Here is a 24,947-nt window from a genome sequence, read left to right on the forward strand (position 1 = left end):
GTCAAAGTGTGCAGACAGAACAGTTAGGAAAGGAATTTTTAGATCCTGGCCTAAACTCCTGGGGATGTGAAAGAAGAGGTAGAAAAAAAACCCAGCAAACTTGTGCTAGACCGCTGTAGAATCCTGGACTACAATATATTACATTTCACTGTGAACCTGCATTCTATCTGTACAGGAAACAGTGCATGAATAAAATCATCCCTCTCCCAGCCCACTCTCCCTTTAGAAAGATGTGCTCTCTTTGAGTAACTCAAAAATCATGCATGGACAACTCTATGCATTTACTGTAATGTTTCATGTAGTAAGTATTGTCTCAAAACATGAAATTGCTAAAAGGTGTCATGACTACTTTAAATCATGTATTTTTTTCCTCTCTACCAGTCAAAAATAAAGGACATAATAAATAAAGCAGTGGAAGGAGGCCAAAAAGGTATTTGTCTTCATGTTATTTTGTGGTTTACCACATCATACTGAAGATCTCAGCATTATGCCATGTTGAATGTTATATGAATTTGCCTGCCAGCATAGACCAGTTCCTTTCTGTTCCAGAAGTGGATGTAGGAAGTAAACCCTCTCTTTTAATTACAGATTAATGAAGATGGGAAGTGGTTATACATATGAGAAAATTAAACTACCATCTATTTTATCTATGTCAATCAATCACATTAAAATAAAAGCATGAAAAGTCTACTTAATCTCAACATAATGCTTCTCAACTTCTCAAACATGCTTTGTCAGTAGTGCTTATCTTTTTTACTTCATACTTTAAAGGTACTAGGAATTAATTTCCATCTATTTTTTTTCTCTTTTCATACCCTGTCTCATTATCTTCTCCCAGATAATTTTCAGCTTTCCCCTGTTCCTGCAGTCGGTATACTTCCAAATTTAAAATCTTGACCACAGTAGAATTCTCACCAAGGGCCAGGAGAAACACAAACCATACATACTAAGCATACATAAATGTAAATAATCTCTGCAAACTAAGTCCTTACAGCTGTAGCAGGCTGACAAATGCCTGGCTGTATTTATTGATGCAGCTTCTTAACTAATCTAGAAAACTAGAAAGTTTGAAGACCACTGGAATAATGGAACAGAGGTTACAAGAATAAAACACCATCCGTTTGGCTGGAGCATGATCTAGGATGTACCAAAAATATTTGCAAGGCAAACAGTTAGTCAAACTATGACTGCCAGTTCTGGGACAGCCTTCTACTTTTTCTCCTCTGCCTTCAAACATAATACCTATTTCTAAGGTATTTAGAAATACCAGAAATATTTTCTCTTTTCCATTCTCTTAATAGACTTTCACCTCAGCTTCTCCAGTATGCTCACAGAAAGAAGTTGAGGTGCTGTTTGTGGTATTAGGCTGTTTACGATTTTTCCTTATTTCTGCTCTTAGTTCACCTTTCTTATTTTAGATTATGGCTTTTCTGGCAACACCTGTCTTGCAAATACTGAAACTGCATCAATAACCCTAAAGAAGTACAGATTAAATGTCTATTAGACACAACCTTCAAAGCAAATCACATCTGATCTTGTTGGCTTGTTTGCATTATGTTTTGTTTTTCATATGAAAAGGAGTTTGTGCTACAGCCCATGGCTAATATTTACCTCCACCTTCTTCCTATATATGGTGCACCAACTCTCTTTTGAGATGTACTCTAATGTGCTCTTCAGATTTAATGCCACAGATAGATACAGAAAAGGATTGTGTCCTACTAATCCAAGCCCCTATATGAAAGTTCCATTTCAGAGGACAGAGTTGCTACTTCCTTCCCTTTTCTTTTGAAAAGTACTTTTTGCTTTTAAATATTATGTTGGTGCAATTTCACCCAATAGACAGCAAATAACAGAGGTTATATTCACATATTCTATAAAATGCAGATTGCATAGTATAGCATGATGGCTCTGTTCCTTTATGCTGCATTACTAGGTCGAAAATTACTGACACTGTAATTTTTTCTCTTCAGTATTCTATCATTTTAAATTATGACTACACTGTAGGTTACTCTATGTAGTAAATAATCTAAAAACATTTCCTGCCTGGCACCCTACTAACAGCGAGCAACACTTTACTTCCTTAGGTGGTCCTGGGGCCTTACTTAAATTCTAGTTAGGTAATTACATTCTGCCTGCCTGAGGTCTCCTTTAGACTTTGTAAATATATTCTTCATTTGTCATGAGTTTGTAGTGGAGCTGCAGGCTATGGAACACCTGTACTTAGGTCTACAGCAGTCCTGGTACCTCAGTATAACTTACCTCAGCTGTTTTCCAGACTGTTTAGAATCATGGGATAAAAACTGTTAGAAAACAACTGGGGGGTGGTGATGGTGGTGTTTGTTTTCAGTATTTAAAAATAAATGCTTGAATTCGTCAGCTTCCTAAAGATTCAAAACTACTCATTCTTCAGCTGTAATGCTAATGGTTGACAGGTTATCTAAAGCCTCTGACATTGCTTCAGAAAGCAATGTTAAACTACTTCTAGAGAAAAGTATGTAATCACTGATACTCTGAGAGAGCAGAGAAGTAAAGAAAGTAAAACAAGGAGAAATCACCGTAGGCTGCACTTTTTAATCAGTAATTCCACCCTGAACATCCACATCCATGGTACACACCTTAAAGCAGTAAAAGGAGCATAAGATAAAGGTTTCAATTATTTCAAGGAAAAGTGATCTTTCCATAAAAAGTGTTAAGTATTTTGGAAGGCATCATTGCAGCATAATTATGCATTTAAAAGGAAGATAAATTCTAGTTCACTTTCACAAATGTTGAAAAGTAGACAGTAATCCAAAGGAGACACGTAACTCTGCAAACAGAACTGAATCAAAGAATACAGTTCTGTTACATGACACTAAAGGTTCCATTATGAAGGTGATAAGTTTTTTTATCCCCAATCCAACACAATTACTCGAGATTATGTTTACTCTTATGCTCAGTGAGAACTACAGACAACCAAGCAGAAAGAGAAAATTCCTGCTCACAAACAAAAAACACTCATATATCACATTGGAAGGAAGCAGACATTTTCTAAGGGGGGGGGGGGAACAGAAAAAAAATACACACAAAAAAAGGAAATATTCTAAACCCAGAACAGCTCCTTTTGTGGTGGCTCAAAAGACTCATCTCTAATTCAGAAACCTCCAATGCATGTCCCTACCTAGTCTGATAGAGATCTGCAAACAGATTTTCACCTTTCATGCAGTCTAAGCACTAGAGCATTATTTTTCTTTCTCAGATTTTGGCTAGGATTTTTGTCAGGGCCTGAGAAAACTTTCCAGTCAAAACGTACATATCTGCTGATAATTCCCAAATAAAACCACAAGGACCTCCAATATCTGACTGTATTATGGACTACTGACACTAACATGTTTTAAGTGGGATTTTTTGGGGTAAAGATCACTCTATTCAACAGTTTCTTAATCTCCAAGCTCCAAAGTAATAATCACATTGTTATATGTAAATAAATATGCACAGTATTTAAGTGATATTTGTGACCAGAGCAAAGCTAAGGATATCTCCAACTTCCCAAATAAGCATTCTCACTCAGTAATAGCATACTGGGTAACTGATACAGTTTGCCTAAATTATGCCATTAGATATAGTAAATCTTCAATACATACACAAGTGTTGTGTCTAAACAGACCTTACTACAAAATCAACATTTCAAAAGAAAGGCCATTACCTAAAATAAGACACCTTTATTTAGAACGGAGAAGTATGTCATTGAGGCATTTTCTCCAATTTCATTATTAATCAATTAATCTAATTCTACATTCTGGTCTACCATCTCAAGTTATGGAAACTGATTAAAAACTGTAAAGTTTAACTAAATTAAGTATTTGTCTATAGTAGTGGTACTTACAGTAAAAATTATGTCTTGCTTGTGGGTTCCTCATTTGGTGATGTAATATTCAGAAGTCACCATGCTTTTGTTCTAAGATAAAACATTTCCTTTATTGCTGTCTTTAAGGAGTCTTCTGAACAAGTCATTTCATCATAACATATTCTCTTCCGAAGTACACGTATGTTCTGTCTCTGTATTTCCTGTCCAAAATACTCAACGTACACATAAAAGTAAACTAGTAAGTCACTAATTATGATACATGGCATTTATATCATGTTTTACATTTTCATAGTACATTACAAAGGGCAGCTGATTGTACAGGTTAGGAAGTGCTTAGAAGCCTGAACCAAAATTACCCAGGGTCCCTTAAAAGATTGAATAATTGTATATCTCAAATGTTCCAGAAGGTTTTAAAAAAGACAACAGCTTCTTTAGTATAAATGAATAGATGAAAATCAGTGTTCCCATTAATTCTTCCCTTCTTAAGCATCATTCACATGAAACATGCATATGCATCATGCAGTCTAATTGCCACTGAAAGATCCCCAGTATGTTTTAGAGAGTCAGGTGTGCCTCAAAGTATAAAATTTGCTCCATTGTTTAAAGGAGGAAGACTTACATTGCTACAATTTTTTTTTTAATTTATGGGTTTCCTAAGTAGCAGTCACAAAACAGGCTTTTAAGCATCTTTTCTCAACTGTATCAATAGTTATTGATTAGGACAAAGGAGAAGGTAATAACATAATCTTTAGAGTTTGATTTTATCTTCTGTAACTTTTTTTAGAAATCTAATTTTTCATGTCTCCCCCATCCACTCTTGCTCCCCATGGACTGCAATATTATGACTATCACAATTATAAATTTTGAAAAAGGACCCTGATTTATTTAGTTCCCTACCTTCAGATGCACAGAGATTTGGCAAGTTCAGATGTCAGTAATTTGAGGCATACTGTTTATATTTTTATTGAATTCCTTAAAAAAATAATATGGCATAGTTATTCCATATTCTAGAAAATCATATCACATAGGAATCTTACACAGAAAAAGTGGTCTGTTTGTTAGTCATAATATTTGTGAAAATGTAATTGTCACAACAGTCACCTAAAATAGTATTCTTTGTCTACTTTGTAAAGTAATGTGGTGATATGGCAGTCATATAACCTTATTCTTAAATTTCTGATATATCATTTTAAATATTTGAAGATATGGCGAAGGGTTAAGAGAATGAATGTAATTATCTATTGCTCTTAAATATTCTGTAATCCACTTGTAAATATATGCATCCACAAACAAAGGAATATTATAATCACTAAAAGAAAGTCTGGCTTTACCCTTGGGACTTTAACTTGTAGCCAAATACTTGTGCACGCTTGATTTCCAATCCACTACTTATAACCCCAATTCTTTTATGGCCAATAGATGAACTCCTCTAGACAAAAAGAAAATGATCTGAAAAAACTGTGTCTAAAGGCTGTGTTACAGAGAACTCATTCCCACTCTTATTCAATTAAAACGGAACTTTCTCTCATGCATTTCATAGGTTGGTAATTGGGCCCAGACTCTGGAAACAGACCTGTATGGGATAGCACTAAAACAATTACAGTGCTCATGGCCAGTCATATGATGTCATTTCTTAAGATTTTCATAGAAAGAACCTCTTAATATGGAGATGTGCCATATGTGAGTCCCTGCGATAGGTGAATAGTTTCACATACCTAACTTTCACACCTTTCCACCAGGAGCTCTAAAATAGTTAAAATTTTGCTTAAAGCCCTGATGTCTAAAGTCAGGCAAATATTTTAGAACACATTTTTTTCTTTGATTTCTTGGTCTTTTGCTTGCATGAAGAGCTGGAAATATAAGTTGTAGTTGACAAAGACCAAATAAAATAAGATCATAGTAGTATTTTTTATTAACTTTAAAACTTTATACTTACCAAAAGCCTGACAGCTATGATGAAGATGCAGATGCAAATTAAAGGAAAATCTGCCTTGCAGCAAGACTTAGCTATGTATTTTTTTTTTAATAAGTCACTAGTGCAAGGAGTTCTTTAAATTAGAGAATGTTTTCTATTTTTGTGCATTTTAAGTACAGGATCTCAGCTACCCTGTAAGCAACTGCAGCTTTCTGTCTCTCTGTGAAAACAAACATGTAAATGCTGCCACCTAAGAACCAACAAAAATCAATCCCACAGAAAACCAACACCCAGGAATTTTAGGTCAAAAATAAGTAAGAAGTTCTTGGAACTAAAAGAAGCATCAAAGATGGTCAAAGTAAGCCTGACACTGTAATCTGAAAGCATAAATTATCAAGAGAGATTTTCAATATAGCATGTGTTTCTGCTCTAATTCTATTTTGATTGCTTGGGTTTTTTTCTACAGGCAAAAACATTTTCCCGGTGTGCATGTCTATGAAAACACTTTCAGATGATCCATTCTCTTTATTTAGGCCATTTTTGATCATTTGGTTATTACACAAGCACACAAATTGCCTGTTCTCGTTTCCCATTTCTGTGAGTTGTGTAACTCGTTTCTGTGAGCAATTGCCACAACCTCTGTAAATCTAGTGTGCTTGCACTTGGGTACTGACAATAATTAGGAATGTATGAAATGAATTCACTTAATATGAGTCAGTTAATGAAGATCTTCGAGTGTAAATCCAGAGTGGGGGAAAAGTCAGACTCTATGAATCAGAGACTAATTAACAGGTTTTCTTGGAATTCCTAGGGGAATGGGAACTGGCTGCGTTGTCCCCTGAGAATTAGGGCAGATCAAATTATCTTTTCTTTGATAAAATAATGCAAATCTCATTTGTAGTCCAAGATTATGGAGCCAAGACTCTGATATCGTGTGTCTCAGTCTTCAATTGTAGTCATTTGAATTTTCTAGAAACTGAAAAAATACTACAGCTAGTAAACCTTAGATTAATTTCCATTTTGTCCTTACTGTCTGTTTCCTTCCTTTCCTTCCCCTACCCTTTTTGCTCTAACCCTGTCCCCAAAAATGTTTTTTCAGAATCTCTTTAGTCTCTGTTGTAGAATACACTTATATTAGATGGCCCAGAAGATCTTCATGACAGATAGGGCAATTTTAGATTTTAAAAAAAAGCAATAATTAGTTCCATAAGTTTATCTGCTTTATGAAATGGTTTGGGCATATTATTTTGCTTAATTCCATATTTTGTCCATTTATATGTAGTTTTTTTCCTGTGTTGATTGCAATTTGCAGTTGTGAATATATTCCCCCAAAAGCCCAAATTATTAATTTCAATAGAGCTCAAGTATACTCTTAAACCCTCAAAATTGCTTTACCTCTTTCTCTTTTTCCATCAAAAACTCCATAAATCAATTCCAAGTTTCTCTTTTTTATGGAATTTTAGAACATGAAAATACAGTCAATTTTGCCTGGTGTACCACAAGCATCTCTCACTCACATGCAATGTGTATGCACAGTAATCTATGCTTCTGAGCGCAGTAGCAATATATGCCTAACCTTGGAATAGACCCCAGAAGCATTTTCCCTAATGTATCAGAGAAAGTTTTACTGTGCTGTACTAGCTGATAGAAGACAACACAAGAAAACAAATTTTCAAATGCCTTTTTGGTCTTCTACCATCAGACATAAACCTGTTGACATTTTGTAACAAATAAAACAAATTACTCAAATTGCCCTTCTCTGAAGAAGGTAACAAAAGACTTTCCTGTTTACAAACTTCAACAAAGCTCAGATGCTTGTCTCACACCTAAGGCATGGAAAGCTACCAAAAAAGAGGAGCAGGAAACACTTGCTTGTCCCTTTTCACATCACAAGACTATTAACACTGGCCGGTTACTATAAATGCTAGGCTAAAGACATCCACTGACTTCCTCATCTGGAGTAACTGGCCTCAATTCCCAGTATCTGAGAAAATGGGCCAACTCCAAACATGGCCCGGGTTCAAAGGCAGTGCAGAGGGACAAAGGTGCCCTGAGGGCACGAGGTGGTTGCCCATGCAGGCTGTGAGCTCCTGTGGGCTCGGCACCCAAGCACATGGCAAAGTTGCTCACTCAAAGTGTCATCCCATGAGCACTCTTAGTCCATTCCAGAGGGAAAAAACCCAACAATAATCAGTCCTCAACATCTTCCTAAAGCCTCTCTGACTTGCACCTGAAGGTATGTCCTTCTCCTGCTTCAACACAAAGTCAAACAGATGAGTTTCAGGAATTGTTGGAGTTGGTTTTAACTAAACTGTCTGACTTTGTCCTGAAACAGTGAGGAGTGCTCACAGGCTGCCTTACAGTGAATCAGCTTTTAGTAAGCCATTGTTTGCTACATCTTATCTTCTAGCTATCAGTTCTCATGTCAGACGCAATGCCTGAAAATAGTCCTGTAGGTAGGCTGTAAACCTGCTAATCCATAAAATGTAGAGGGAAATTTAGCATTTCAGCAAGCAAGCCCTAAATAAGCTTGGGTAAATAAACCAGTGGTGCACTTTTTGACTGAATCTGTGGCTGTCTTTGTTTAAGCACCAAATGTTTTCCTTATTTAGATAAAGACATCAACTCTCTTGCCTTGTGAAGATGTAACTTTCCTAAAAAAGTGTAATATTTTATATATTCATACCAGATATGCCATTTATAGGGATAAAGAGAAAGTAGACAGCTGAAAGAGTGACATTATTATGTCATTAGCAAAATATTCTAAGTAAGTATTGTTCTTATAAAATCTTATCAAATTCATTCTATTCCTTTTGAAATCAATGGCAAAACAGCACTTTGGAAAATTCCTACATAAGACTCTTAGGAGTTAGAAACATAAACTATTTTTCTAAATAAAAATTCTTCTCCTTTCAAAGACATATGAATCCTATCTAATCAATCATCTGTATTCTTCACAGGCTCCAAAATGCCTCTTCATTCAAACTCATATCATTTTACTGAGGTAATATTGACTCTTATTCTATTCTGCAGATACAAATACTCGGGCAAAATAAGGTACCATAACTGTGCCAGAACTGGGAGAATTAGGGATAAAACTGCTTCTGCTCTATACTTCAGTCCCTGAATTACACAAAGTCATGCAATGCCTGCAAAATGCTGATCTACTGATACTGTTGGAAGGTAGAAGTTTGAATGTATGTATCTTCAACAGCATCACAGTCATAACCGTACCAGTGGCACCATTGATAATTAAACTATTTGAGCTGATGATTTTGTTTTCATCTAAGAAATGGGAAACAGATCCACAGGAACTGAATTGTAGATTTTAGATGTAACTTTATCTTTTTAAAGGCATAGACAACTATGTACACATGTTGGCATGAAAAGTATTGTTACACAATAGGAACATCATACTACACTGACACACAACCACAGCTGCAGTGAAAGTAAAAGGTGATGAACGCAAAACTGAAGAGAAAATCCTTTTCACTCAGTGTGAGAAGAATTTACAAGATCAAAATGAATTTAGGCTTTTATGTGACTATTTTTTATGTAGAAGAATATCCAGAATTATGTAGTTGTTCTAAAAGTTACAAAATAAATTAAATAATTTGTAGAAATTCTTAATAAAATCTCTCTTTACTAATATTTAAGATGAGGGCTTACATAAAAAAGTGTGAAAAGACCGCAGGACTAAGGATGACTATGAAGAAATAGCACAAGAATTCAATAACAGAGTCAGAAAGGTTAAGAAGCAAAATGAGTGTTAAAAGCTATGATTGTAAAAAAAAAGCAACCAAGAAAAGGTTCTACTAATACTTCATAATTAAGTGAAAAACGAAGGAAAGTACAGATGCATTACTTCACAAGGAAAAAAGCAAACAACAGATAACTCAGAGAAGGTTGAAGCCTAAGGTAATAAGGTAGACTATGCAATTAACATGGTTTCATTTTTAACAGTCTTACTCACCTTGCTAAGCTGTTGTTCCCCCCACGAATAAGATGCCCCATGTCTCCATGGAAAATCTACATAACTATGAGGTAACTGTATAGGCAGTCACAAAGTTGGTGTTAAAATAACCTTTATGCTATGGCGATAAAAAGGTCTGGGAAGGAAAGATGAACTGTTATGGCCATTTTACAGGGGATAGTGTGGCATCAGACGTATTTGGGGTTTAGGGGAAAGAATAGGAGTATGACAACAACTTGTGTATCTAAGAAAAGCACTCTCATCTTGAATGATATTGCATCAGTCTTAGAAATGGCCTCTCAGCCAACAGTTAGGGGAAGGAATGAGTGTTCATGAAAACAGCTGCCAATTTGGAGGAGAGAATGGAGCATGAAAAGGGAGAAAATTGGGACACCAACAATCGCATTCTGTCCTGTTTTAGTCTGGCACAGCAGCTTTCAGCTATTTACTGCATTCATTTTTTCTTATAAGATCATGCTCCTCTAAAGAATACAGAAACAGCCTTTCCTTAAGCATCTGATCTCTTCATACATGCTTGCAAACTGCCAACTTCAGCCCAGCCAAGGACGGATTTTAAGAGCTGGATTCTGTTCCTCTTGGATGAACAGAATCAGATGGATGCTGTCTGCAGCTAGATCTGCAGTAACTTGCTGTGTCCAACAGGTCTGTAGAGACAGGATTAATCTGAAGGCTGTGAGACTGTATCACTGGAAAGAGACAGCATAACTCAATATCCCTAGCATGAAAATGGAGTTATTTACTGTCACTTTTCAGAAAATGATTAGGAATTTTTTTCAATTATAAAAGAGCACACTTGAGTGTTAGAAAATATGGGTGCTTTTGTATACTTGAGGCAGATGGATAGCTGCTGTGTCTTAGAAAAACACAGCTGCATGTTAGAAAAACAATATCCCATAAGTTAATATTGAAATATTTATATATCAAATAGGTGACACCAGACACTCAAACAACTTGCACATGTTGTTCACATTAGATTAAGCTGTTTTGCTTGATGATGGGAATGTGATATTAGGAAATTATAATGAGCCTTTCTGATGAGTCTGACTGCCATCGGGTAGCATCTCTGGAGGAAGACTGGCTTCATAAGTTGCTCACATCCCCCCCACCCACTCAGCATTTCTGCCATAAGGCTCAAATCTACACTGGTATGAGAGTGTAGACTGGTAGAGAGGTGAGAAATCTTACCAAGAAACACCAACATATAAATGGATTGAACCAAGAGCTGGTCTAATAGTTACATTTAACTTTTGGTGCTGCTGGGCAGTGCATTCCAGATGGTGAGATGGTGTGGGTGTTGTGACCATCTCTGACTGCCTTCATCTGAAGAAAGGCAAAAGTTCCATAGTCCTTTGGAAAGACCAAGAGTAGTGGCTCTCTCAGTAACAGCATTTAGAGAATCCAAGCCTGCAAGTTGCTTATTATTAAATATAATGATTATATTAATGGACAGCCATTACAGATGTACCTCAGCCTTTCTAATGATTTCATAACCATGAGGAACAAAATTATTTCTATTTCCCATGGAGTACATATGTCAGGTTTAATGGTCTGAAAGATAAATAAGAACTGAGCTGCTAAATCCATACTAGCATTCAGTATCCATGAAAATCAAAATGTTCTCCATTGCACTTAAACAGAGGGCATTAGATGTTTTCAGATCATAATCTGAAACATAATATAATCTTTGCCCAAAAGGCAAAAGGAGTAAACAGAAATATTTCCAGTCATTTCTGTACAAAGTATAGAGAATCACTGCTAAAAGGTGAATCTGCTTAAATCTGTACCCAAACTACTCAAAAGGACAAGTTACTTCAAAGTTGCTGTGAACCATATTGTTCTTCCATGGATTTATAGACAACTGGGCTCTTACAGATATTTGGGTTTTGTATATAAATTGTTGAAAGCATAGATTTCCTTCTACAATGAGACAGAAAGATGCTGCTAACTCGTATGCCTGAGGAAGAACAGAATTTATTCTTCTCCAGTTCACCAGGTGAGGGAAGAGTCGTACCAAAAATAGATCCTGTTCCTGCTTCCTCCTGTCATGTTAGTTTCACAGTCAAGAAAAGGTCTTGTAAGGATACAGCAGTATCCTCCTACTCCTGTGCCCTATAAACATACATTTCAAGGCCAGCAACAATCAGTCTGGATGGGAAGGAAGAAATACAGGCAGGGATGAATACAAGAGTGGACTCCATCTCTACTATGTGGACTGCAGCAACCTGGAAAAGCAAGCTGAAGGCAGGACAGGAAAACTGCAGAAGCTTGTCTGCCTTTTGTCTAACCCAGAGCATTTATAAACTAAGATGGTTGCAATTGTCCCAGGGACGGTTGGGGAATATGTTGAGGGGGCAATAAAAGTAACCAAACTCAACTCAGATTTTCTTGCTACCACCTATTACCAGGATAGGAGCAGTTAACCCAGTTCCAGCCTTAGCCTCAACCACTAACTTTTGCAACAGAAATAAATATTATTTCCAATGTTGCTGGAAAGCTTTGCAGCAGCTCATCACAACACAAATAGCAAGAAAAAAACTGGTCTCCAACTTCTTTTAGGCTACACCTTCCCCCTGATGTGGAAATTACATCTATCTGACCTTCCTTCTCACCAGCCTGTCATTTTACATGTTTCTGCATTTCATCCAAATGTTGCCAGATTACCAAAAAAAAACCCCAAATCATCATACATATTCCTAAATCCACTTAAAGGCACTAAATGTAACAATGTGATAAAATGGTACCTATTACATTACATTGAAAATCCAAGCACCTAAAAGCATGAAAATGAATAATTAAGAACATCAATCTGCTGCCCACAATATAGCCACATTACGCCTATTTCATCATAATGCCATTTACTGTCACACTTTGATTGTTTTTAAAACATAGAATTTTGTTTTCTTGATGTCAGTAGCTAAATGTGTTCACTGGAAAGAGTGGAATCTGGATGGAAGGTACATAGAACCAGAAAAAAAACCCCATTACTCAGCTTTTAGAAATAGGTTGTATTGAATATTGCTCCTTGGTTTTTACTGATGTCTAATGGGGAATGAAAGACATGAGGCACATTAACTTGAACCCACAATGCAATGGATATCTAACAGAACCAGAAAAAGTAAGCCCAAAATACTAAGACCGTCAAATGCAGGATGGTAATTTAGTACAGAGACGGGACTGCTGTAGAACAGCTGCTCCAGCAAAGATGTTATAACTTGCAAGTAAATGACCATCCCCACCACTAAATCACAGTATTTTCCACCAAGTTTCTATTGCATAGAAGCAGTCAAGTCATGTTTTTAGTAAGGGGGAACGAATCATCTGTTACTATTTTACTCCAGGTCATCCAAAACAGAAAACTTACTCTGACCTCTTTAACGTAAGGGAATTGTATTTTGACCAGACCAATCTGAAGTTTTTGCATAAAACCAATATAAAAGAGTTTGAATAAGCATTCATACAAATATTTACAATGCAACAACATCGCTCTTCCTTGCATTCTCTTTCTTTAAATGGACAAGAGACATTTCATAGAGCTGAACATGGAAAATGCATTTCAAAACTGCATTCACAAGTCTGAATTTTACATTCTCACATGCAGGAATTGGGACCTAATCTGAAACCACGCTCTTTTCCAAGTCCATGGGAACTGTGCCATTCACTTCACCCTTGTTAGAATGTCACTCAAGTATCTGTTTAACCCAGAGACTGAAACATCAGGGCTGAATTTTGCAGCCTTGCCCTTGCACAGCCTTTTTGATTCGTTTCTGTTTAAGCAGAATCCTTTGCAGAACTGAAAACCTGTTCATGTTGTTGGAACCATCATCCTGAAGGAAGACACACACAGCTTTGAAAGGATTCAGGTAGTATGTGGGTAAATACATGAGGGAGCTGAAACCTGAAGATGGATTTCACAAGCTGAAAGAGAATAGATCAAATTGAATTATTCATCCAGTTCCAAACATTGATTAAATCCATAGCTGGTGGCTGAGGGCTCAAGCCAGCACAGATTTACAACTGAATAAAATTTAGTACCAGAAATAGTTCCATCGGTGGTGTTTGCAGAGCAGGCTGCAGTTTCCCCTTCTCTCATTTTTGAGATATACACTCATTTAATATCTCATTATCTTGTGTATGGAAGGGAGGGGGAGAAGAGGCCTTACATTTTTCTAGTCTTCAATTCAAAGACAATAGATGCCTCTTTGCTTTTACAAAAAGAGACTTTTCTATTAATTTTTTTTTTTTGTAATAACAGAAGTATATAAATTCAGGAAATATTTGGAGCTATGTTTTTAAGACAATGTTAACTAACAATCCATGAATATGGATAGTTTGTTTAAATTCTTGAAGCTGTGATAGGAGCAGGCAGAAGTTACTTTCTGTCTTTAAGTTGGCCACATCTGAATAGCTGCTATTTGCAACTGTGAAGTATTAGGTCATGGCCACTGTAGGAAGCAAGATATCTGACTTGATCAGTCAATATCCTAATGTGATTCAGAAAGTCATATGTCCCTATGCCCTCTAAAACCCACAGAAACATAGAAGTTACACGAGTAGACCTGATAAAAACAGGCTACTCTCATGGTCTATTTCAAAGGCAGACTTCTGCTGGTGCACAAAGCATAAACTCAGTCATATCAAATGGTTCTTGAAAGATACAGCTTGTTGTTTATGTTCTGCCTATTGAGAGTTTAGTTAAGAGAAGCCAGGTACTGATAAAATCTCATGGCTTTGCAGGCTCCCTTTTTTCTGATGACTATTTCTTCTGAAATCTAGTCTGTCAAACCAGAGGAGTAAGAGGCAGCAGGATGCCCTGCAAAGTGCTATGATTTCTGTACCAGCAGAGTGTATGCATATATGTAATTCATACTAAAATGACATTTGGTATGCCACATGCTTTCCTGTGTTGTTGAGGGCACAAAAATAAACCAACAGGAGGCATATTTGTTTTGCTTTTTTCAACATAGAAAATAGAAAATGTCAGGCTTGACTTCTGCAGAGAGCTTTCCAAAGGATAAGATTCTCTAGATTGGTTCTCCTCCTATTAACATTTGTTTTTCTATTGGCAGAATTATATTTGCTCAAATGGAATCACTCTTGATTTACTCAAGTGTGAGAACAAAACAATCTGATTCCTCTGCCTGTTCCAAATCAGCATTGTTGTGATACTCCCAATTCTTTCAACACTTTTATGTTTTTCAAAAAATATCCTGGTCTTCCAAAGAATTGGTCTTCTTTAATCAGTTTTATCATGGTCAAGTTCCAAGCTTCGTGTCATTTGTGTTGTTAATATTACCTCATTTCAAAATAAGGCTTTGTACATTTTTTCAGTTCATAACCTTCCTTTATATAATCACTATAATTGTACTTTAGCAAGACCACTTGAATGGTAGAGAAAAATATCTTATTAAATCTATGATAAAGTAGGGACTGAGCAATTACATGCTGGAAGGGGAAAAAATCACCAGCAAATGCACATTACAAAGGTTACAAAGTGCCTTGATGAGCTGACTGTGTCTCTCTGATTGATGAACAGCAGTCAATATGCATAAAAGAGTGCGGGTGCCTCAAGCGTGTCTCTGCCTTCAGTGAAGCCAGGGAAAAGGGAAGACAAAGTGCTTTACAGAAACCCGCTCTCTTGCATGGACTGATAAGGGTACAAAATAAATAATATACATTAAACATAAGTAAGTGGAATGCAGAGAGTATATGTCCTCATATATACTATGTTTCAGCATATTCATCCAAATAAATCTCCTGTGCCATTTCTGTGGAGCTATTTAACACAGGACAAATGTGGCTCACTATTGACTTGTATTCTGATCTGAACCAAATCAGCAACAATAGCTGTGCAAAAACCTAGGACTGAGATCCAGTCCCTTAATCACTCATGGAGAAGTGGCACAGTTTCAGGTGAAAGAGTATCCAGCCACCCTGCCAGAAGTGAGCAGAGAGATCACTGCAAGTAGCAGAAAACGTGTGGTCCCTATGGCAAAAGACACCGACAGTGACATACATTCCGCCTGCAACTATACAGTCTTTGCAGAGGCAAGTATTCCACCTATTTCCTAGACTGTGGGACAACCAGACATCAAGCCCACAAAACTTCAGCCACCACAAATGTGGAAAAAACTTAATCATAAGAATTCAGCAGGAAAGGAGAGCTGTGAGAATCTGCAGAACACAAGAATCACAGTAAACCACGCCTCTTTCTTTGTAATATCTGTATACACCAGTGCCCATACTGCAACTGACTCCCAAAGGGCATCCCCTAGAAACAGCATTAGTATCTGCAGTTTCTAGTAGAGTACTCCAGCCTTTGCAATTGGTGTTTTTTAAGGGCTACATGGCAAATATGAATACAAATTTTGCCCAGTATAAGAAGGAGATGTGAAAAACACCACCATAGAAGAACAAGCTTTTAAGGTGTAGGGAAATAAAATGTTACAGAATTTTGGACGGGGGTGGGCTTCTGTTTGTTTGTTTTGGGAATGAGTAAAATCAGACGATGGAGAATTGATATTTGAACTCTTTCGTGTTAAACTTTCTTTATATGTACCCACTGATTTCTTACCTAAATTCTGCTGTGTTTCATAGAAATCCCATGACAATATTATTCATCTGTAGTGGGCTACATTTTACCCAGTGCTATAGCAACAAGTCCCCCAGTTCTCTCTCCTCCAATAATTCCTAGGAGGAACAGTAATTTTCAGCCACACATAGTTGTTTTCTATAGTTACAACTTATGGGTCATGACTAATTACATGCTGCATCAATGGCAAAACTCCACTGACTGGAAAACAAGGTACCAATACTGAGTTCAGTGGAGCTGGTAAAGAAATAATCAAGTACAGTGTCTGTAGCTAAGGCAATAGTACTCCTTGCTACTATGTCACACAAAAACTCCTACTAAATCATTCCTGTAGCTTAAAACTTAAACTCTAATGTGACTCAAGGAAATGGAGGATAAAATTTTCACACCTCTTACATGTCAGCAATCGAAGACCCATTCCTGCCAGTTTTTTGATCAATATCTTTCCACTACTGTGTCCTTCTGAAATTATAAATAAATCCCTGTGAAAAAAACACATTTTATACTTGTTCTTTTAGATTCTACTATTTGCAAAGCTGTGTATCAGATTAATTTCTTTTTAGCCCAAGTTGTTTCAGTGTTTAATTGTGATCTGACCCAGATATCCCAAAACCTAAAAGTAGCTGCTTTTATCAACATATGGTGATTAAGAAGTATTGCACCAAAATAAAAGTTAGCATGCTTTCAGTTGCATCCTGCCTTAAAACTCAAGAGCCCAAGCAACTTCTAGACCATCACAACTTAGTGGACAACTCTCATTCTCTTGCACTCTCCACTCGTTTCCCTCCATATGACCTTGCAGATGTTCCCACAGAAAGTTATCCTAAAACAAGCCAATTATCATCTAGGAACTTAGATCTGGAACGTGGCCCTTTTGTGCATGGACACAGTTCAAGGAGGAGATCAGCACGCTGTAGTGCAGCCATGTAATCTAAGAAGCTCTTCCGTCTGCAATGAGATCAAAGGTATGTTGGCTTTGGCATTTAGAAATGTAGATACCGATTAAAATTCTGGAATACTCTGACAACAACTGCTTTAAACAGAAGTTACCAGATGGTAATATTTGTGTGGGTACCACGTTGTCTGGCAAGGAACAAGCTAATGATGCACAAAATGCTTTGATGCACAGCCTTCAAACAATAAACTTAAAGTGATATGAGGCTTCATACAAGGACTCATCTATACTGCTTTGCAGTTATGTATGATACAAATAATTTTTACCAATAGAAGTGTACAGGTAAGGAGACACAAAGTTATTTGGCACGTAAGTGTTGTTGGGATTAAAATGAGTATCATCCCTCAAAATGACTAATATTTGTGAACTGCGTAAATTTGCAGAAAGCTATAAATCATATTTTAGATGTATTGCAGTTAGGATGGTGGGTGTTTGGAATATAAAAATCCAGCAGTCATATGGAGATTACAGCACAGGCCTCTTCCAGTCATATTTTGGAAATGGAACACAATGACAGCGTAAAACCCAAAATCCAACTAAGCCTGTCAAGTTTAAGGAAAACCACCAGAAAACTCAGGAAATTCTATTCATATGGGTATATCATCAACACAAACAAGACTAGAGCTGTTCCCTACTGTATTGGGTCCCCTGTCCAGCTGAGAAGGAGGGGGGGTGATAGAACGGCTTTGGTGGGCACCTGGCGTCCAGCCAGGGTTAACCCATCACACCTACAAAGAACAACTTTGTATTTCAAGGCAGCTAATTTCAGAGCCATCTGCTGTATGTATATGCATAAGAGGCTCTGATTAAACTCCTTTGGCATGAATGATATGATTGATAACAGGAAAATGACAAAAACAGTAAGAGGATTTCTGACACTGGTCTTGCAAGGATGTGTGAAGACTCCAAAGGCTCAAAGCATCATCAATATCCTGGTTTGTTATTTACTGAAGAAATCCCCAGAGCATTGTTCATGCAGAAATAAAAGTAGCAGTATCTATTAAACTGTATGCTATTTCAAGAAATACATGGTTGTGGTCTGCATTTCCGCTCTTACCGTAGAGTACACGCACCAACCTGGCCATGCAAAATGCAAAACTAAAAATAGACGTTCACATGCACCTTGATTTCACTTTTTCATTTGACCCTTGAGCACTTGCACTACAAAAATAGGAACCTATTTAAAGTATATACTTTTACAGATCAGGAGTCAGTTGGAATCTCCCTGAAAATCATGTTGAACAGTTACCCTGCTGATTTAAATTGCAGTGTTGAAATCTTTATCAAAGAACAAAAAATAATGCTGAGTGATTAGTTCAACATTTTTGTGTGCTGGAAAGCTCACTGAATTTGGGTTTTTTTGTTTTACTGAAAAGTAAGTGTAGCCAGTTTGCTTTGAATTAAATACTCTATTTCTCATAAAATACATTTTTCATAAAATAAGAGAAGTCTGCTGACAAATAACAGATAACCAAAGCTTCACCAAAGTCAGATAAATTATGTTCATGAATACATACCTCTATAAAGCACAAACGTATTACTCATTAGTATTATTACTTCTCTTCGGAAAGAGTCCCTTAAGTATGCATATGCTAAACAATCAACTGTTTAAAATAAATTAGAGCAAAATTCACTATAAATGGCCTAAGTCAGTTCCTGGTCTGTGACTCTGGTGATCATCCTTTGTTCCTCTATCTTGCTATTTAGGACTTCTGAAAAAGAAATTAGAGTGATAATTGTTGTCCCTAGAAATTTAAGACAGAATAATCACATCAGATCGTATCAACTTATTTATGTATTTTTTTATTTGTTTTGCTGGACAATTTCTCCAGGACAACTATTATATTCAATATCCTCAGCATATTAGCATCCTGCAGTAATGTATTTAGGTTGGGCATGTTTATTATATTTATTAACCAAAGGACAAAAATAACAGAATGAGATGTAATAGAACACATACATCTTGTGTGTAGTTAGCAAGCAATATATTTAATTGTTTCTCCTTCATGTTTGTTGATTTAAATGAAAGTCAACAGCAGATTCTAAATTCAATAAAATTTATTTAGTACAGACCAAATTCTGTTCCAGGGGTCTGAGCAACCCTGAACTTTAAGTACTACTGTAGGCCTAGAAGGTTCTGCAGCAACAGTGAGGAATTCCCACTGGAATGCATCCTTATGTCTGCATTGGGGAAGAAAGAAGTGTCCTACAAAGCCCTGTGTCCATCAGCAAGAATATGATCACATAATGTCCTGCCTGCCTGTTGTATGTGGCACTGACACATAAAGAAACCTGGCCCATGTACTCCCTTCATTTTCCCAACACTCGAAGTGTGAGAGAAGCTCTTGTGCAAGAGTGAAAAGCCAGAGTGCAACTATGCTATCTGGAATGAGCTGGGGGACTAGACAAAAGTAAGCGAGAGCTACGACTCGCCCAGAGTGCCAATGGCAGAAGGCCAGGGGCTCAGCATCAGCTGCGGCAACAAGTGCCTGAGGTCACCATCACTGTCCACCACTCCTGATGTGAAGCTATCAGGTCAAGGATGTGAAAGACTGGCATATGGTATAGCCTGTTCCCATACGCAGAGGGGAAAGGGTACAGCTCCTGAAAACTTCCACACCCACCCAGACTAAAGGTTCAGCCAGCTCAGTACTTATCTTTGAGAATGGACACAAGTATGTACGTGGAACAGAGCAGAACAACGGTGTAAGCAAAAATCATGTCTCTTGGCAGACCCTCACAGATCTGTCACAATATGGTTACCTTGTTTTAAATGGATGAGTTGTCATTGTTTTACCCTGACTTATTCCATCAACACTTCTACTTTCCCCAGAGATGGGTTTAAGGCACAAATTTCACATGCAGCTCTAAATTCCCCTGAAATTTCAGATGAAGAGATATGCCAGGAATTTTAAATTTATTTTCCCATAGCTGGGAAATTATTCTTACAAAACAATAGTTCTCTCCTGTCCAAATACAGTAAGTGAGCACACGTTTTATTCTCCTAAACTGTGCACAATTGTACAATTAAGCTGTTCCTATGCCATTTATTTGTCACAATTTCACTTTGATCCCATCCATGTACTGAAGTATTCAGCTGACATAACAACTGGCTTTCTTTTTAAATAGTTGATGAAGAGCAATGACAGTAGAGAAAATGTGCATCCAACACAATGCTGGAATTTAGATACATGATAAAATATCTAAAATGCTAAAGGATCTTAGGGCCTAAGGAGCTTTTTTGTCTCCTGAATTATTATAGGACTTTTTAAAATGTTACATGGAACTGGGGTTGGAGACAACACAAAAAGTCATTTAGATCAGGCATTGCAGTCTTCAAATAAAACGTAGATGAAAATTGTAGAAACTCTGGAGGCATCCTACCATCATTAAAACAAATGAAAAACTGTTGCAAGACAGAGGGAGCAGGAGCCACCTATCTGATAAGTTATTAAATACTGAGCCCTATTTAAAAGTATGCAATTTCTTCGATACTCAATCTTCAAAGCAATTTGTCATAAACTATCTAGTTAACCTTCATAATATAAGCATTGTTTCTACATTTTGAAATAGGGCAACTAGGGGTGATATAGCAATCGTGTAGCAAAAGTGGGGTAACTGTGCCTCAGGAGCTGCCTCATTCTTTCTGGCTCTGAGTAAATGTCAGTATCAGGATTTAAAAACAGAATTGCTTGGCTCCTCTTCTCAGGACAATATCCAAAACGCTATCTCACTTTCTATGCTGCATGAAAACAGAATTAAAATAACACCAGTATCTTCCACCTTGTACTATGTATATCCCTTCATTTTAAAAATATTTCATGTAACTCTATCCAAGCTCAATGAAAAGGAGTTACTATCTGAATCAGAATGCACCAAGTATAGTACTCACCAAGGTCACACCCTCAGCAGCTTTATTACACCTGCGCTACACCACCTGCTAAAATAGATACCCTGTAGTCTAACTTCTGGAGAAATTCCAGCCTTTGCAGATCTATTGTTATTAGCTTGCAACAATATCAAAGTCATATAAGGCTTGCCAACCTTTTGATCATATCTTTACACCCTGTGGGCAGACAAGAAGTACAATTAATGCAACTCAATCCCTTAAGTCAAAACTGCTGAGATCCAAGAAATTCGTATTTTTCTAATAGCAAATCCATCTTTAACCCACAGCACTGGCACATGAATTGAATATAGAGTAGGTATAATACCTTAGCAAATATCCTCGATTAACATTTCAATTACTTTTACTACCTCAATAACAAAGAAAAATTAATAAAATAACTGCAGGATTAAGCAGTTACTGTCTAATGTTTCCAGTCTTATTATGATTTGTTCAAACCTATTACAGGTACTTACATATCCTAGTCCTCACAGAAGGAAAATGCAACCCATTTTTGTTCAAAGATAATGTATTATAACAGGAAGCATTCCTAGTGATGCACAGGTCCTAACAAAACCAGCAGCTGGATAGAACAGAGGCAGTGTGCTCCTTAAAGACACTTAGCAAATGGGATTTTCATGTCAATCTAGACCAGCCATTTTTAAGTTACCCCTCCTGACCCTCCGCAAGAATGGGTAAATAGTGTTAAAAGTTCCCTAGATTTTTTGACACAAATGTCTTCAGGTAAACTTAACCATCCTAAGCATATTTCTTTTAACAAATATAAAAATATGATCCTCATTTATTTTATAAAGATGTTCATAGGGTTTTTCATTTTGCTTATATCTGTTATCAAGTACAAACTCAACTTCAGCATGAAGCTACCATGACCAATTAAGATAATGACAACAGCCTCCTTTAAATTACTTGTTTCCTGCATTGTTTACACCAGTAAATTGCATTAAAATGTGTCTTTCGAGTTGGGGTATTCCATGTCTTGTTAAAAGCCTCTGACTCTAATATACACTTCAAGATCCCTTTATAGCTTCCTGCGTAGGTAAGCAGGGTTTAGCACAAATGAGAGCCCAACTCCAGATATAGACAGTTGTGTTTAGCACTGTGTTTGTTACCACATTCATTTCCTGCATTCGTGTTCCAACACAAATGTCATTTCCCAGTGCAGAGAAGCCTCAGTTGTAGACAGTTTACAGAGATCAGCCTCAGGCCGCTAATTCTCTGGAACAGAAATGTTATTCTTTCCTTGGAGACCCATGCCATCTCTGGAATGAGGGTTGATTTGTCAGCATGCAAACGAGGATGCTAAGTGTATTTCTTGGAGCAAGCATTCCTGAAATTTTCCCAGGGATGGGAAAGATTATTCTTTCTGTGGTATCAGGACTGGAATTACATATTTTCAGAAGCAAGGGAATTACTTTGGGGAGTGATCAATTCTTCTCCTTTACTTCCCACTACCACCAAGCAGTTCCAGACCCTTTCCCTTGCTCTTGGCAGGCTGATCACTCTCTTTATCCCCCTATTTAAAATTGTGAGCGAGGAAAAGAATGTTTTATCGCTGCTGGGGAGGAGTTGTTGCACAGGGGGAAGGGAAGGGAACACGAAGGAAGGGGAAAGGTGTGTCAGTAGGTTTGTATTTCATTCCCTATCTATGCAATAGTCCATAAAGATTCATGCCACAGCAGCATCTCATAGTACATATTGCCTCATGTAGAGTTAAATCATTTTTTAATTTGGAAACTTAACAATCAGCAAGAATGCTAGCTGGCAGTACACAGCAGCTCCTTCATCCAAGGAAGGATTCACATCTCCAAGAAGGACATATTCCTTCTGCTGTCAGTGAGCCATTTTCTACTTTGTGCCAAAGAGTCTGCAGAAGGTCTGTCAGTCAAGACAAAACACACAGATTCAAAAACATGGTGTACACTTGGCCATGCCATTCCCCACAGTCAGCCACAGAACTGAGGGAAAAACATATAGCATCTGTGGAGGATATGGGAGAAAAGGCGATCTCCAGTTCACCAGTGTGTATGAACAGGTAGCAGAGATGTATCACTTCTACTATCCTGAATGCATCTCACCCCCACACATCATGTTCACACACATCCATACAAACCAGTGCCGAAACCCACAACATAACATGCTGCATTGCATCCTTTGCATGCTCGTTTGGGACATGCCAAGAATGACGCCTACCCATCCTCCTTGTACAGCATCACAGGTGGGACTGTCCCCCTCTCACACTGCCATTGTTACAGTTCAGGCCTTTCCTAAGCTCTCTTGCTTTTCTCAGTCCCTCCGCAGATATCATTGTATCATTGCAATTGCCCTAGGGCAGCCATTCTTACCTTCACATCTTGCACCAGGGTCTTCACCAGCAGCAGCTGACATAGCTCATGTGACTCATGATCATAAGCCATGTATATCATATGTAGTACTGGTTTGGTTGGGAAGAAGCTTTACTCGGAAACAGAAGAGTGAAGAGACAAAGATGGATGTACCATTCATCTCTCAGATATGTCTGGAGGTACATGTTGCTGCAACAGATTTACAAGTAAACCAACTTTTTTTTTTTTTTTTTCAATTTGTTTTCAGTGCTCAGGGTTATTTTTGGCCAAGAATGTTATTCTTTGAGTGTCTGAGCTCCTCTGGAGGCTTCTTCTTCCTGTGAACCATGGACTGGTTCACTGAGCAGCCTCCAAGTCCTGTGTGGTAAGCTATCAGTTCCAAGAAGAATGAGTCAAGTGTTTGCCCACATGAAATTCATTCCCTGTTATTTTAGGAAGAGGCAGAGAGGATCATAACTCATTCTCATCACTGCTGGGAAGCAATCACCAGGTCTCTTGCACAATGCAGTGAACAGGGCTTTCATAGTGATTTAGGCAACATAATGTTGCAGCCAAGGTAACACATCACATGGCAATGCCATGGAATGTGCCCTTGAAACACAAATTTAATACTCCAACAGATATCCCTGCACTTCACTTCAACAGAGAACATCCACCTGCATCCAGGTTGAGATTTGTTGAAAATATTATAAAACAGATTCTGCTAATTATTTTTAAACTTGTTAGTTAAATAATTGCATTACTAACAATGACAGTAATAATTTGAATTGTTGTCAATACCATGAATTAAATCCCATATATGTCCATCAGCATCTACGCTGGTCACTTTTCCTTTGAATGTGAAGGGCTTGGAATCCCTGGGTCATGAGTTTCATTTTGGAAGTCGAAGCTCGGTGTACAAACCCATATTTGATCTTGCCTTTCTCTAAAAAAGACTGAATCTATGTTAATCCTTCCTTTAGCACTGCAGATGTATCTTCTGCAACAAACACAGAAAAGTGATACTCAGCAGGGTCTCAAGTGAAGATGTTAAATCCTCCATTCCAAGCCCAACTTGACACAGGGCCTAAAGATAATCTCCTTTATCAGACTGCAGATTTGTATCTTGAGTGCCACTGCAGAGACTAAATTACTGTAGTGCTCCATATGGCTGGTGGATGGGTTCATCCAGGCTGAGGTACTTTATAACTGTAATGCCTAATTAGCTTCATGACTTCAGGACCTGTAGAATCCACCAACCCTGCTTACGAAGTCCATATCATGAGTAAAGATACTGATGGTGTACCCCCAAACATGGCTTAGAGAACAGATTTCTTGCACCAACTCCCAAATCCTGCCTTCTCTTACGGGGTTGCATTCAGTCATGTAGTTTCCTATGAAGGATCAAGGGACAGTGTCTGC

At 37.5% G+C, this 24,947-nt stretch overlaps 1 protein-coding gene across 3 annotated transcripts in view; it reads right to left on the reverse strand.

Annotated features, from left to right (window-relative positions):
- The window catches only part of KCNK2 (potassium two pore domain channel subfamily K member 2), a 127,014-nt gene extending 103,299 nt beyond the window's left edge, over positions 1-23,715 (reverse strand). The window contains exons 1-2 of one of the 3 annotated variants that reach the window (XM_052805228.1): positions 23,547-23,715; positions 3,863-4,056 (exon numbers count right to left, since the gene is read on the reverse strand). In XM_052805228.1, coding sequence (XP_052661188.1) covers positions 3,863-3,896 — 34 coding nt within the window. In that variant the 5' untranslated portion in view covers positions 3,897-4,056; positions 23,547-23,715. Of the gene's footprint in view, positions 1-3,862; positions 4,712-4,741; positions 4,802-23,546 lie in introns of those variants that run through there. The other 2 variants (XM_052805229.1, XM_052805230.1) reach the window with 2 other exon arrangements.
- Between the last annotated feature and the right edge of the window lie 1,232 nt (positions 23,716-24,947).

Source organism: Harpia harpyja, chromosome 13 (assembly GCF_026419915.1).
Source record: "Harpia harpyja isolate bHarHar1 chromosome 13, bHarHar1 primary haplotype, whole genome shotgun sequence".
In the NCBI taxonomy this organism is placed as follows: domain Eukaryota; kingdom Metazoa; phylum Chordata; class Aves; order Accipitriformes; family Accipitridae; genus Harpia; species Harpia harpyja.